Source organism: Lissotriton vulgaris, chromosome 12 (assembly GCF_964263255.1).
Source record: "Lissotriton vulgaris chromosome 12, aLisVul1.2, whole genome shotgun sequence".
Taxonomy (NCBI): Eukaryota; Metazoa; Chordata; class Amphibia; order Caudata; family Salamandridae; genus Lissotriton; species Lissotriton vulgaris.
This window is the reverse complement of record NC_141700.1, coordinates 286,906,570-286,922,981: the sequence shown is the minus strand read 5'-3', so window position 1 is coordinate 286,922,981 and position 16,412 is coordinate 286,906,570. Positions and strand designations below refer to the sequence as shown.

Here is a 16,412-nt window from a genome sequence, read left to right as displayed (position 1 = left end):
AGAGACAAGAGCTTAACAAGTGGTGGGACGCAGCGACACTGAAGCAGTATCTCTCTCTTAATAGAATACCGAGGGGCTTGAGATCTCAGATTATGCCTACATACGAGGACCTGGAGCCTGATCTATTAGCAAATTGGGAGCAGGAGCTTACTAATTCCTCTAGGAATCTTATTAATATTCTTATTGAGAATGCTGAGAGAAAGATAAAGAAATTACTTGAAGAGATACATAAAATAGAAGAGGAGATTAAGGAACTTAACCAGCCTGAAGTAACCATTAAGAACTATACTATTTTGGATAATTTTCTAGCAGATCTCCAGGCTGATATCAAGCGTAGAAAAGCTAGGAAGCTACAAAGAGATGAGAATGATTACAAAGCTGGCCGCGTTTTCACCTTTGCTAAGCGCTTTGATTATCTGGTAAGACAACCCCGTGGTTCCAAACAAAAAACAACTGCCACACCTAGCGTTACAGCTAGTGAAACTGATGCCTCATCCATTGTTAGTAGTGAAAATGAAGAGGTAAATGGAGGGGCGGTGGCCGAGTCAGGTGCACGAGAGAATGCTTTTTTAGAAGAGGTGAAGCGTCACAGAATTGGGAATCGGGACTCTACGATCAGAGGCAGAGGTGGCGGAACTACAAGACAAGGAGAGGATCCAGGGGCAGGGGGTCAACAAGGAACAAGAAGGGGGATGAGACTAAGATCATGGAAGGATTGAATAATACACAGAGTAGCTCTGATAATGAGATCGAGATCATAAATGTGTCTGAACTTGTATTGACTGATGATATGACTAACTTGTTGAAAAAGGGATTGGGATTTTGTCCAAATGTTACTTCTGATTGGTACATGACCAAGATTGATATATACAAATTTGTGAGACTTTTGAAGATTAAAAAATTCTTTGTTCATGCGCCATCAAAAGATAAAAGTACTTCTATACACAATCAATTGAGTGACTTGACTATAGAAAGGGCTAATGCAACAAGACTACTACTTTCTTTAACCGAGAATGAGGATGATCCTATTACAGTTTCTAGAGTATTGGAAGACTTGGAGATCAATAGGTATCTCAGTCAGAGTAGTGGTCTAAAATTGAAATCTAAATGGACACCGCAGCTTGGAACAGGAAATACTATAGATGCTTTCCACAAGTCAGTGGAATTTGAAATCGATAAACTTATTGATAAACGGTCTAAAGGTGGTTACTTTAAGAAACCAGACAACCTTACACAGGGAGAAAGAAAGGCACTCAAACTCCTGAAGTCCAATGATGACATTACTATTCGAATGGCAGATAAGGGTGGTAATGTGGTTATAATGGATACTATTAAATACAATGCAGAGATTATGTCGCAGTTGGGGGATCTAAAATATTACGAACCCCTATCTAGTAATCCATTACCATCCTTAACAATGCTGATAAATGAGAAACTTAAAATTTGGTATGATTTGTCACTTTTGGACATGGATGAGTTTAATTATATGACAGTCTCAACACCTAGAGCTCCTTGTATGTACACCTTACCTAAGGTGCACAAAAATAGAGAGAACCCACCCGGACGGCCCATTATCTCTGGCATTGGTGGTCCGACTGAGAAGATTTCGGAGTACATTGACATATTCATGCAACCGTTTGTAGAGGGCTTACCTTCCTATATTCGAGACACTAAACATGTATTAAACATGATGTCAGACGTGGTCTGGCAAGAAGACATGTATCTAGTCACACTAGATGTGGTTTCACTTTACTCTAACATAGATCATACTTTAGGAACTAATGCAGTAGAAACCTTTTTCAACAAGAGACCAGCTGAATATTTTGAGCACACTAAAATGATACTTGATATGACACAGATGGTACTAGAGAATAATGTATTTGTATTTAATCGTAATTGGTACAGACAGCGTCCTAGGACCGCGATGGGCTTCAGATTTGCTCTGTCTTTTGCCAACCTGTTCATGGGATGGTTTGAGGCGGAGTGGATCTGGGGTCATCGTGGTGTCAAGTGGATTGAATACATCCAATACTGGGGTCGTTTCATAGACGACTGTCTCATGATCTGGACTGGTAGCCTTGAAGACCTCGTGTGCTTTTTTGAATATCTTAACAGCAATGATGTTAACCTAAGGTTCACAACTCAATATGATAAGAAGAGAATCAACTTTCTTGATGTTGAACTTTACATTAAGGGAGATAAGTTGTGTTCTAAGATGTACAGAAAAGAGACTAGTTGTAACTCATTATTATATGCAACGAGTTGCCACCCTAACTTTCAAATTAAATCCATCCCATATGGAGAGATGGTTCGAGCTAGGAGAAACTGCTCTGAGAATGAAGATTTTGATAATACACTACAGGATATGTTTACCAGATTTGCAGCTAGAGGCTACCAACGGGATGTTATTGATAAGGCAAAGAGACGTGCACATAATCTTGAGCGATCTCAAACACTGAAAGAAAAGATTACTACAGAGAAGAAAGAACGAGAGGTTCGTCTAGTGACTAGCTATAATACAGAGTCTAATAAATTATACTCTATCATTAATCGTCACTGGCATTTGTTGTCTGCAGACAAAGACTTATCATTGTACATTGGGAAGAGACCGTCCATAACCTTCAGGAAAGGGAGAACCTTAGCAAATGACCTTAGCCCAAGTTACCCTATGAGGAATAGAGAAATCTGGCCTAGGAATTTGACGAGCGGATTCTATAAATGTGGACGATGTAATTGTTGTAGATGGGCCTGTAAAAAGATTTTGAGTTTCAGCTACAATAACTCAGCTATGTATGAAATAGACACTTTCATTAATTGTGAAACCTCCTTTGTTGTATATATTATTGCTTGTACATGTGGACAGATTTATGTGGGCAGCACAATAAGAAGACTCAGGGACAGAATGATGGAACACATCAGGGCATGGAAGAACGGGGACACCAGATACCCAATTGCTGCTCATTTTGTTCAGAATATTGATAATCAGGGAGAACACAAATTTTGTTACTATGGAATAGAACATGTGACTCAGGATCCTAGAGGAGGTAACAGAACTCTGAAACTCAGGCGCAGGGAAGTACTGTGGATTATGAAATTGAAATCTGTTCAACATGGGCTGAATATCGACAATGAATATCAGTACTTCTTGGGCAATGATTAATTAATATGCAGACCTCTGACCTAACAATGTTCTATGCATATTGAATATTTATTGATTGTGTTTACTACATGCCTGTTGTTGACATTTAGTTGCTATTTGGTATTAGATTGTACAGGGACTCTATTTTCCTAAAGAAAATTGTATGATTTCGCTTTACCTATACCCTTATTATGCTCTATACTGAATAACAGTGAGTGGTTAGGATAATCTTGCACTTTCGTTTGCCTTTCTTTTGGCTAACTGACTACCATCTATCCTTCATTAATCCTACTCACCCATGCTTATGGGACATGATGTATGCATATATGGGTTGTGATTGGAGCCTTATTTAATTGGAAATCAGGAATATAATAGTACATTATCCCGGGATTTACGGCGGAGAACAGGGATATTGATTTAGATTTACGAATAATTTTGCGGCTGCGTGTTCGAAATCTTGATAATTAGTTTTCGAACGTTGGTATTAAATTTTGATGAAGCTTTTGGCCGGCAATACCGGAGTGACATAGGCTCGAGTTATATACTCATGCCCGTTTTGTTATTTGCACACGTTTTACAAATGGCGCCCGTATACGTTGAGGCACCCGAGTACATGTATCGAAGCGGTACGAACATGTTACAAGATGGTGCTCGTTTATATCCTTATATATTGACATTCCAAGATGGCGCTGATGCTAGACGCCAGTGCTTGGTAACGTCGGAGGATATTGGACGCGCTTCTACTGATCGGAATACAGGTAAACAATAGGATTCGAAGGCTGGGAGCTTTACTAGCATACTAATATAACTTAAATACTAAGATACTATTTACATTTTGTAGGTGATCGTGAAACGGGAAGGAAGTGAAATTTTGGTGAGTGGTGGAGAGCTTTAAATATTATGAGTTCTACCCTTCTGACTACGGGCTTTGACGTTTGGCATTATCTTGTCATAGACAGCGGCATATTGAATTTTGAGAAGATAACGACCCTGTGCCGAGTATATTATTGTGAGACCGTGGGTAAGTCTATGCAGTTTCATAAGATTTTGGATTTTGGATTTTGGATATGTACATATGTGAGCGGTATTATTTTAAGCATTCTTATCTTTTTTACAGACAGAGACTTTCAAGTTGGGGGTTATTGTGTGTATAGACAGACTGCTAACGGAGGTGAGATAATTTTGTAATCCCCAGAAATTTTGGGAGGCTGGTAATTTATACATAGAGCCTCTGAATTATGAGTGGAGATACACTTTGAACATTATACAGTGAGGTTGGTGAGATGTATATACTTACCACATGGCAATAGGTTTGAAATATGCTACATGGAATTTAAATTGGGGAATGACATGTACTATTTTGCTTTTTATAGCATAGTGGATAAGTGATGCCTAAGACATATTTTTTGTTGAACACACCAGACAATAGAAACTGGGTAAGTGTATTAGAATACACTATATTGTCTAGCGTTTTCCAGCTGAATATTCTGAGTGCCATATATTTATTTTAATTTCAGTTGATGCAGATAGATGAGTGAAGATTTGAACATTGTAAGCTAGTGCTGGATGGCATTAGATGAGAACACTAAGGTAAAATTTGGTTGAATTATAACATAGGGGGTGAAATTTATAATTTAAGCTGACTAGAAATTTTGTTTGAAACCAAATGTGGACTATTTGGTTATTCCACGGATATTAGAGAGATTGTTAAAAGAATATAAGATTTTCGATATGCCTCTGTTTTACAGACAGATCATTGATTTATGCTGGGAGGACCGTATTATAGTGAAAGACAACTGTAAAATTCGGAGGTGATATATTACTCATACCATGACTATTCTCTTGGTTTGAGGGTTCTGACTTTTATCACATTTTGGGTGTGCATTTAAACTGGAGTGGCATTACTATTTTCTTTCTTACCTCAAACCTTTTCACTCTGTAGGCTTTTATCTTGCCAGATGGTGGTTGATGCTGTCCCACCTGTATAGCCACCTACATGTAATATTTGTAATGATTGTGGGATATGTTTTGTTTGATTACAGCCCTGAAGAAGTCGAGGTATTATATAGTACACGACGAAACACGTGTTGGCTGTTGTAATCAACCTGGAATACTTTATGGAATAAACTACAAGAACTTTACATACTGGAAGCTTGACTTTTGACATTGACTTTGGGAATTTATTCTTACCCATTCGACTCCTGAGGACTGGAGTTACTTGCCAAATATATATTTGAACTATACATGTGAACTGTGGGTGTGTGCTCAGAGGATATTGTATATAAAGCTTGGAAGGAGACTGGGGTGAGGACAGGAGTCTTAATGGATCACCTCTCTCTGAAGATAATGAGAATACTTTGGTGGCTATCGGAGATACCAGTGATGCACATAAAAGGCAGGTGCCACTGTTGGGGAGGGCGTCGAGTGGGGATGCCTCTCCCACTCTGAACTCTGGTATCCACCTGCAGCCAGAAGGGCTGAACGATACTGGAGGGCTAGGTGATAATATCACCCTCACTACTATTTATCTGGCCATCATGGAACATCGAGAAGAAACTAAGGCCGAAAGTCTCCGGGTTCAAGGCGCAGTTAGGAAGTTACAGAATTCAGTGCGGCGGGTGGCAAAAGCATGTACAGAGCTGTCAGTAAGGGTTGGCGAAGCCGAGGGGAGATTATCGGCTATAAAAGATGACTTGACTTCTCAGAAAGCTGACCTCTCTACCCTCCACTCAATTAGAGATTATATAAATTGGAAGCTATCATACATGAAAAACAGAGCTCGCAGGAATAATCTACGTATATTGGGCATTCCGGAGGGATGTGAGGGGAAAGATATTCGCCAGTTTGTCATTGATCTCTGCACTGATGCCTTCCCTGAACTGTCTGAGTGGAAATGGGAGACGGGGCTGCAAAGAGTTCATAGATTTCCATTTCAGTTACGGGGTAGCCATAGCAGGGCTCTGGTTAAACCTAGGGCAATCATGATCTGTTTGAATAATTTTTTTTTGCATGAGAACTTTTATGATTTAGCACGCCCAGATCGTAAAAAAAAGGCAAAGGACGGATTTCTTTGTTCGACCTGACTATTGCCATGCAACGGTGTAGCAGAGGTGGCATTTGCGCCAGCTCATCCCTTTGTTTCAGGCGAAGGGGTCACAAGCCTATTTGCTTAATCCAGCAAAGTTTAAGATTATTCATAAGGAGAAAACATCCTTCTTCACGTCAGAGATAGTGGCGAAGGAGTATCTGGGCCCATTGTAGGGGAGACATGACTTATTGACGGGCATATAGATTTTTTTAAAAGGGGGAAAAATATTGTATTTTTCTTTACTCCCTTGTGTGTGTGATGTTTATGGTGTTTTTTCCATGGCCTCAGTTGAGGGTTAGGTGGGAGGGGGGCACTAAATCCTCTCTTCATCACCAATTTGGACTTTTCATTTCCGTTACTCCAGTTGGGTGGGAATGGGGGATGTAGGGAGGGGACAGGGAGGGATAAGGGGGGGTGGAAGGGCAAGGAGACACAAGCAGGGGTTTTCAAAATCATGTAAAGGTTGGGTGAATAAATGTGCTACAGAATTGCTATTTTTTTGTTTTTTTTCGTGACAAAGATTGTTGTATATCAGGGTTTGAGGGGGAAATGTTTCTGCTATATTACTGAAATGGGGAGAAAATGTTACTTTAATTGTGGGTAAGTTTACTATCTGCTCCTGGAATATTTGTGGTTTAAATAATAAGAAAAAAAGAGGAATTATGGCCCAGATCCTTAAAAGAATTAGAATAGAATTGCTCTGCGTGCAGGAAACTCACATAGCTTGGAACAATAGGGCTTGGCTAAAAGACTTAGGCTTAGAACTTGTTTGCTGTACACGACAATGCACGACTACTAGAGGTGTCGCTATTTTTAAGAAATATGGATGGGGGAATGTAATAGGGTTAAATTGGACCCATATGGTCTGTGGACGATTGCTGAATTAAGGCTAGAGGGACTGGCTTTTACGATCTGCTCAATGTATGGACCTAATACTGATGAACCTGCCCTATTGAATGATTTAAGTATTGTGCTAGCTAACTAGTCATCTGCACTAATTCTTTGCAGGGATTTTAATATTCATTTGCCTGGAGATGTAGATATTCAGGGCAATGTTACTTATGAGGTAAAAAAGAGCAAAGTTTTTAAAGCCATCAAGGGATTAGTAAGTGATTTTGGATTGGTTGATGTTGGGTGGCTGAGAGGAAGGGGTGGTCCTGGGAGTACTTTTTTCTCTGCCCCCCACCAGAAGCATGTCCGACTTGATTATTTTTTTGGCCCCATGGAAATGACTACGAATGTTAGGTTTGAGATTCATACAAAAATAATCTCGGACCATAACCCTATTACTATGGAACTAGAAATAGAAGCCGGTGATTATCAGTGGCGGAAGACAGGGACATGGACATTTGAGCGACAACTTTTATTTGATCCAGGGTATTGCGACAGAATGAATAAATGGATAACAGAATTTTTTCAGTTTAATTGTGGCTCTGCTTCAGAATTGATGGTTTGGGATGCCTTTAAGTCAGGAGTGCGGGGGGAGACTCAGCTATTCTATTAAAAAACAATCCAGGCTAAGGGCAGAATATTCAGAAGAATTAAATAAATTAATGCTATTAGAAACAAAGTTCCTGGCAGCTATCATTGATGGTAGGGAACATGTGCAAATATTTACAGATCTTGCTGTACAGAAGATGAAGGTATATCAGAATTTCACAACAAAATTAGATTCTCCTATTGCAGTACACCGTACGGAGGTATATGAGGTCGGAGAGAATTCGGGGCGCCTTTTAACTAAAAGGTTGAGGCAGAAAGAAGTAGCTACCAGGATTAATTCTATTCAGGACGATAAGGGGGTACTTCATGAGAACCCGGCAAAAGTGATGGAAATTCTTGGCAAATTTTATACTCACCTTTATACGGCTGATGATAATATGTTAGTCGCAGGGAAAGTAGCAGATTTCTGGGGGGAGAGGGAATTTCCCAAAGTTTCTATGGAACAAAAGGAAGAGCTGGATGTTAATATTACGTGTGAGGAATTGGAGGCAGCAGTAACGTCGTTAGCTGCCGGAAAGGCGGTAGGCCCAGATGGGATACCCCTCGAATTCTATAGAACATTTTTTTCACCTTTAAAACAACCAATGGTGGAGACTTTTTATGTGCACAAAGAGGTTCTGCCCCGATGTCTTGGCGAGATTCTACCATCATGGTCTTCTTAAAGAAGGGCAAACAACTATCTTTACCTTCCTCTTATAGACCAATCTCCTTAATCAATGCTGACAATAAAATGTATGCTAAGATCTTGGCTATGCGACTGTCTAGAATTATATCATTGTTGGTATCAGAAACCCAGCATGGATTTATTCCTGGTCACGATACGGCCGACCATGTTCAGCGGCTGATAGCAATGATGGATTGGGCAGAAGCCACCAATAATGGGATCGGAATCACCCTGTTGGATGCCGAGAAGGCATTTGACAGGGTGGCCTGGCCATATTTGTGGGAACTCCTTCGTGCGAAGGGCTTTGGTCTCGGGATGGTGCAAGCCTTGCCGTCTTTAAATTATCTTCCTAATGCGCCCATTCGTTTAAATGGCAGAGAGTCTGCTTTGTTTCCAATTAGACGGGGTACGTGGCAAGGCTGTCCTTGTTCCCCCTTATTGTTTGCCCTCTATATTGATTTTTTTTGGCTAAACTAAATTACTCTGTAGGCAATGGCCTATGCGGATGACATTGTGGTCGTTACTACAGACTTAGTCACTACATTGCCAATAATTGAAGAATTGGCAGTACAGTTCGGGCTTTTTTCTGGGTATAAGCTCAACCTTACGAAAACACAGATTCTATGTATTGGCGGGAGCCCTCCCGAGGGTATATCTACGGTCTCAGAAGCCACTAATTTAGGGGTTAAGCTTTCCTTGCCAATTAACAAGATTCCTGAGTTAAATATTAATCCGGTAATAAATAGGGTGAACTCTATGCTACAAAGAATAGACCAATTTCATCTATCATTGCATGGGAGGTCGAATGTTTTAAAAATGTTAGTGTTACCTAAATTTCTTTATTTTTTCAGAACTATTCCTCTTGAATTGCCGCCTTATTGCATCAAAAATCTAGATAATATCTGTTCTAGATTTCTCTGGGGATATAAAAGGCATCGAAGGGCATATAAGAAGTTGGCGTTGCCTAGATCTGATGGGGGTTGGGGTATTCCATATTTCTTGTTTTATTATTGGTCTGCGGTTTTACAGTTTATTTCTCCTCCTGATAGTTGGGGACAGAGCTTTTATTTTGCCTTGTCATTCTCCTTCAATTTTTGAATTTGGGTTGGGGAAAGCAGCAAACTCTTGCTTGGTTAAGATTTTGAAGCCGAGTTACTATAAAAAAACTACATTTAAAATAGTGAAAGCTGCCTTCTCTGTCTGGAAAAAGGTGAAGCGGCATATTGGCCTTATGAATTTGAATGCTTATACCCCTTTAGAAACTGCAGGGGTCCTCCCTTTGATCTTTTGAGATCAAATAGCATGGCAGTGGCGATAGTAGGGAATTCGCCGGATGGGAGATATCTGTCCCCATGGCAGCTTACCAGCATTTGTAGATCTTCAAACGCAATATGGCTTGCCAAGACAGGACTTTTTAAAATATCTTCAAGTTCGAAGTTTTGTCTATACACTCAGGACGGATTTAAATGTCCAATTTAGAAAGGTCCCACTGATTGATCTCTTGGAGAAACGTACTCCGATTGGGTTATTCTACTCTAATTTAATAAAGCTACTTCCATCAGATCTAGAGCAACGCCAAGAGAAGTGGGCAAGTAAGTTAAACTTGAAGAGATAGATCTAGCTCAATCTATATTGCTGGCAAATCAAGTACTTCTGACTGGGAGGATGCAGGCTCAACACTATATCTCTATTTTTGATATGTATTATACCCCTGGCAAAATATCAAAATGGGGTACGGGCCGGGAACAAAATGTAGCAGATGTGGACCGCTGGCAGCAGATGCGATACATATGTTTTTTTCATGTCCTAAATTGGAGGGTTTTTTTTTACGGCTATAGAATTTTTTTTAGAATCGTTTATTCGTATCTCATTTTGCATTACTGGGGAACTAGTCTTGACAGTTGTTCAGATAGAACCTACCTTGGCTATATCACAGAAAACGATTGCTTTTGTATTTATCTGTATGGCAACTGCACGTGCCTGTATCACGAAGGAATGGATTTCGCCGGACCCTCCCTCATTAGGCGCCTGGCTGGCAAGACTATTGGCGATGTATAACTTGGAAATTGCTATTTGTAAGACTAGGGGGAGGCGGAAGAGACTTTTTGGGGCAAGGTTATGGGCTCCTGTGACTAATTGGATTTAATTTACATTGTTTACCCCTCCCGATGCTGGCTTTTGTTTTTGCCAGCTTGAATATGCTGTTGTACATAATTTCATGTTTTAAGTTTTGACTCCAAGTAAATGCTGTTGCTTTCTTATGTATTCGTGATGCTTGTCTACTCCTTGCATAAAAATTGCAAAATAGAAAAAAAAAGAGCGATTGTACTCCAAGATGAGATGATGAGGTGCAGTTTATCTCTTCTCTTAGGTTTGGCTTTATGACCAAGATGGGGATTAAACACTTAAAGACCCTTCGGTATCGTCCCCAAAGTAACTGCATAGTCAAACTTTATAACTGTGTGCTTGACAAATGTGTGCAAAGTGCTGTGAGGATTAAACAAATGCGATTTAGTCTGTGTGTCTGTGTGTGAACTCTTTTGTGCTGACAGGACCACCCTCATGTTTCATCTGGTAAATCTCAGTTTGAGTTGGTGCAGAGGTGAAAAAACTAGTTCTGGTTTGCGTTCTGCATTGGTTTTCCTATGCCCCAAGCTTGGCAAGAAGATAAACTAGTTAACAGTAACAAGATGATGAAAGACTTATCATCCAAAGCACGTTTAGTTCGAACCCTATGATTTTCCGGCAAGGGATCTTTGTGAGAAGATGGCCTGGTATATGCTGTCCACTAATTAAAGTGGGCACCTTGCACCAGTCCAAACGACCTTAATGATGTATGAGGTCAAAGATAATCTTTAACCCCTTCGGTGCTCATGACGAGCTGAGCTCGTCATGACCACACCCATTTCCATTATGGTCCAGCACAGCAGGGGAATACGTCAAGCAGCCAAGGTGTTAAAAGCTATCCTAGTGGTAGCTGAGGACAGCAGCCATCACCTTAATCTTGAAGGAATGTAAAGCAGCTTGTTTTACCAGAATATGGACTCCTATATTGACTAAATGAAAGGAGAACCACACAGTAGTTATATACAAATATGTATTTTTACGTTAATCACTTGCTTTCACTATAAAAGGTGTACCCAGTCAAATGTACGCTGTCATGTGATCAAGGCTCCGTTAGAGCCGAAACGTTGGTGACTCTTTCTGCGTGAATAAAGCTGCATATACCTCAAGGTCCGTGTCCGGAGTCTGCTTGCTGTGTTTGCGCGAGCGTGCGAGCTGGGAGACAGACGGTGCACAACAAATATGTATTTATTAATATAACACTCTCTAGTATCCTCTACACGACGATAGAACACAAAGCACAACAATACAAGAATCAATAGAACAGTTGTAAGCAGCACAAAATACAGTGGGCTCCAGGGGGAGACGAAACCATATACTAAAATAGTGGTACAACAATCACAACTTAGATCAGGCACAGCCTAGAGCACATAGAATCGTTGGGCCTCCAAGGGACCACCCAAGGTAAGTGGATATGGACCCCACGTAGGACGGGTGCAGTGTGCTAACACAACTGCTGGCTCCGTACAATTCTGTGAGAAAGTCACGGTTACAATTTTAAAGTTTAAGGACCCTTCTAGGAGGACTTCGAGCAAACCCTTTGGAACTTAAGAGGTTGGAGAGCCACCCCACCCGTGGATCCATAGTAATCGAGTTACCTATCCCGGATGAGCCAGGTGCATAGGTCTGGAGTAGTGTTAGAAAAGGCTGTTGTTCTCAATGGAGGGCTGTGAAGAACTACTGCAGCCGTGAAGGTGAAAAGGGTCTGGAGGAATCCAAGCCTGGATTGTGGAAGGAAGGAACCTGAAAGCAGAGGGGACGAGTCTGGGTCACTTCAGAGTGACCAGGGGCTCGGTAGACGAATGCCCACCGATGTCTGGTGTTTCAGGTGTGAAGAAGGGATGCTTGACTCTACAACCACGAGGACCAGGAGATGTCGAGGATGACCAGGAGCCGGAGGTGAGCTGTCCCACAAAGAGCTGTCTCGCAAAGGATGTCGAGTGCTGAGGGGTCAATGTCCAGCTAATGTCCAGCTGGAGCACCAGTAAGCCTTGGCAAAAGCAACCCATGCAGGAAGGTCAAACAAGTTACTCTGTGGGCCAGCAAGGTCCAGGGGACTCACCAAGCAATGGAGAGTCAGGGCATGTCTGGATCAACCAGGAAAGCCCAACAGAAATCAAGATGACCATCAGGGGGACCAACAGGCCGAAGGACCAGAAGTCGGACCTTGAGCAAGATTGCAAAGTACCAGCCCACGGAGCACTCTGTGTTAGGAGGCTTTGGTGAAAATACTGCTCAGGGTCAGGACTACACGGAGTCCAATGCACAAGCTCGGGATTCGCCAACAAACATATGCAACTGCAAATGGACACTGTGCATAAGGTTAGGGTTATGCAGTCCCCACAAGGGATACTGGCCTCAGACTTGCTAAGAGGGCAGATCGACCTCAGGGACCTTCGAAAACCCACCTCCTGTGTTGCTGAAATCTTCAGAGTCTACCGGAGCTCAGGAGCAGCAGATCGATCAGTTGCGTTGTGGTGCCTGCAGTTGCAAGGGAGTGATTCCTTCACTCCAAGGGAGATTCCTCAGTTGTCCTTAGTGCACCACAGGTCCTGCACAGAACCTGTATGGAGCAAGGGCACAGACAAAGCTTTGGACGGAGAGGGAGACTAAGTTGGGCCCAGTCGAAGTCCAGAGTGTCCAGACGGTCGAAGGTCAGTGGTTTCTTTTTGTAGAATCTTGTCCAAGTAAAATTTAAAGTATTACAGCCAGGTAAGCCCTTTTGTACCCGGAGGAAGGGGTTGGATAGATTCGGGGGACCCTCCTAGGGGAGGGTCAGGACAGAGGGGTGGTTACACCCATGTCCTTTGTCCAGTTTGCGCCAGAGCAGGAGCCAATGGCTTCCAGAACTGGTTTAAGCTGGACTATGCACAGGGACACCAAATGTGCCCCAAGTGCAGACTTTCAGGCACTCTCAGAGTGCACCCACCCAGCCCCAATACACTAAATCCTATCTGGGAGGTGGTCACACCTCCCTGTAACAGGATGCCTTTTGTGCTGCCTTCCTCTGTTCGAGCTTGGCTCACCAGCCGGAGGGCAGAAATGTGTCTCTGGTTGGCAGCATCCATTTTGTGCTGACCAGGTCGAGAAGGCTGGCACCGAATAGACCAGTGACCCCACGAAGCTCACTTCTGAAGGTTGGAATCATACCTCCCACACTGGTTACCGGTGTGGAGGTATGGTCGCAAGGCATTTGATACAAAACACAATATGTTTCTATGCAGCCGTTTTCGAGATAGAATTTACAGCGAGGTTATAATGCATCTTTACCTATATGTCCGGCTGAGTCATAGACAACCCGGGAGAATGGTCACCAAAGGCTGCAGAGGGGCTCTACTCATGCAGGGGCACCCTCTCACTAAAAACCCAGCACCCTGCCTTCAGGATTGATACCGCCTGCTATAGAGGTGACCAATACATTTTAAGTGTAGTGACCTGTAGATATAGTGAACCTATATCTAAAGTAAGTGGTGCAAGCACCATCTTACACAGGTTGCAGTAGCAGACTTGTAGTTCCATTTTGCATGGCCTCTCATCGGTAGCATAATACATGCTTCAGCCCATTGGAGGCCTCTGGGGTGCCCATGCCCTGGGTACATGGGTAGCATATACTAGGGACTTATAAGGGTACCCCAGTATCCAATCTGGAGTGTACCAAAGTACATTCATGACACTTTAAGGGAGAAAGCAGATAGACTGGGGTCCTGATTAGCAGGATCCCAGTCAGACTAGTCAAAAACCAGCAAAAAAACAGGCAAAAAGTGGGGGTAACTATGGAGTCAGATCATACCTTCCTACAATTTTGTCTGAGTGCAGAAACATATTTTACAAAATAGGGGTTTGTCAGTGTCCTGTGACCCTGTCTGTGTTGTAGGTGTTCATCGTAAAGCTATATGGTGAAAGTAGGCTGCTCAATGTGCAAAACACCAAATCTAATGTGAATTTTCAAGAAGGTAATTCTCAATTGTAGCACTTAACTTAAATAATGGAGCTGATGTGTCCTCTCAAGTACCTTTACATGCAGTATGGGATCCTGGTTTTGAGATGCAATACCAATATAATCAGGACATTTTCCGGGTACCTGTATGGCCATTTTTTTTCTATAGCGATAATGTACCATATGTTGTTATTGATTATTGTTATCACAACTTGCTTTGCAATGGTGGGAGAGGTGTGGTCATAGAGTATGTCATAGATGGTGTCACATTGCAATCCAAGTGACTGAGGGAGAAGTCAGGCAGTTGGATTGGAGCTAACAAGTTGCTTCTACTTGCTTTCATCTGCGCTTCATATTTAATGGCTTATAACTCCTCCACATAGGGCCCTATTACGAGTCTGGCAGTCCGAGGACCGCCAGACTCGTAGTGGCAGTCGGACTGCCCTGAAATTGCCAGCTCTGTCAGGAAACCACTGTTCCTGGCGAAGGAGCAGCAGTCAGAGGCCTCAATATGCTTGGCAAGACTGTCATGGTCCCGCAAGCATAGTATGAGTTTCCTCTCAGCCAGTCTTTTGATGGTGGTTCCACCGCCATGAAAACCCTGGCGGAGAAGAAATGAAGGGGGCCGTACAGACTTCCCCCTGTTTCTGAAACATATGTGGGAATACAGGGGGGCATAACATGTGTTCCCCCTGTGTGCATGCACATCGGTTCCTGCATGTCATAGACTTTCGAGTCCATGCTGTGCAGGAACTTTGTAGTGCAGTCCCATTGTGGAGTCTTTTTTAATAGCATTGCCACCTTTAAAAGAGGTACCACCATGGGATTGCCACGTCGCCTGCCTGCCAGACTACTAGAAAGTCAGAATCTGGCAAGCGGGCAGCGTGAGCTTTGGCGAAGCGGTGATGTGGCGGTTTGCACCCCCATGCCACCGCTCTCCCAAAAACTTGTAATCAGGGCCTTGGTGTCACGAGTGGTCTCTTCACATCTATATTTCAAAAGCATCTGTAGTGCTCTAGATTCCTCCATTCATGCTTGAGAACAGATTTTCTTTACCACAAATCGTCTTCCTATCCTTAATAATTGCATCAGCATGTGATTGGTGGCTAAACTGAGAAGTTGTGACTTACAGGAAAGAGGACAGACTCTTTGCACAAGGGATGAACTCTTGTTTTTCCTTATTTTCATAGGCACGAGAAGCAGAGTATGAAGCTGAGCAGTCGAAGATAAGAAAGGAAAAGGAGAGAGAAGTGGCGCGTCTGAGGGCACTTCAGGAGAAGTCTCAGGACCACCGGGCAGAACAGGTAACACATAAAACACCTCTGCTAACCCAAACAAAAACTGTATCACTTCCAATGTAAAGGATTAGTAATGCGCAGCTGTTGCCATCAGTTCAGAAACTAACCAGATGTAAGCTGAAATGCAAAGAATACACATCCCTTGTACTTTAGTAATAATGTTTAAGGAGTTGAGCACTGATAGGGGGCATGGCAAGCCAGCAATGGAGTGAGTCGCACTTACAGGTCATAGAGGAACAATATCTGTGTCATAGGCCTCCCAGAGCACACAGAAGGGAACAATATGGTGGCCAACTTGGAATGATGGTTCCGTTAGGAGGTGGAGCCGGAGGTACTGTCTTCTTTTTATGAGCTACAGAGGCTTTGCCACCATCTACTCGATCTGCACTGATTGGGTGGCTTTTCCCAATCAGATGCGAGGCGGGAATGAGCCAGTTGTGCCCCCCGGCCTTATCAGGATGGTCGCTGCAGGGACGCGCGAATCTGCTATAACTGATGAACTGTGAGTGAGTGATTGTATCTGTGGTGTGGGACTACAGTCCTTTTTAGCTGGTTTTAGCTGCTCTGAGCCACTGCTGGTTTATTTTTACAGCACACCATTTGCAGCGTTCTCTACCTCCTTTATTTCGGCCTTTTGCCTCCAGTGACTGGATCCGCACTGA

At 42.6% G+C, this 16,412-nt stretch overlaps 1 protein-coding gene across 1 annotated transcript in view; it reads left to right on the top strand.

Moving 5' to 3' along the window:
* Window positions 1-16,412, top strand: part of CFAP45 (cilia and flagella associated protein 45) — a 377,198-nt gene that overhangs the window by 250,267 nt on the left and 110,519 nt on the right. Inside the window, exon 9 of the mRNA XM_086945062.1 lies at window positions 15,643-15,756. Within this exon, the coding sequence (XP_086801188.1) occupies window positions 15,643-15,756 (114 nt within the window). The remainder of the gene's footprint in view (window positions 1-15,642; window positions 15,757-16,412) is intronic.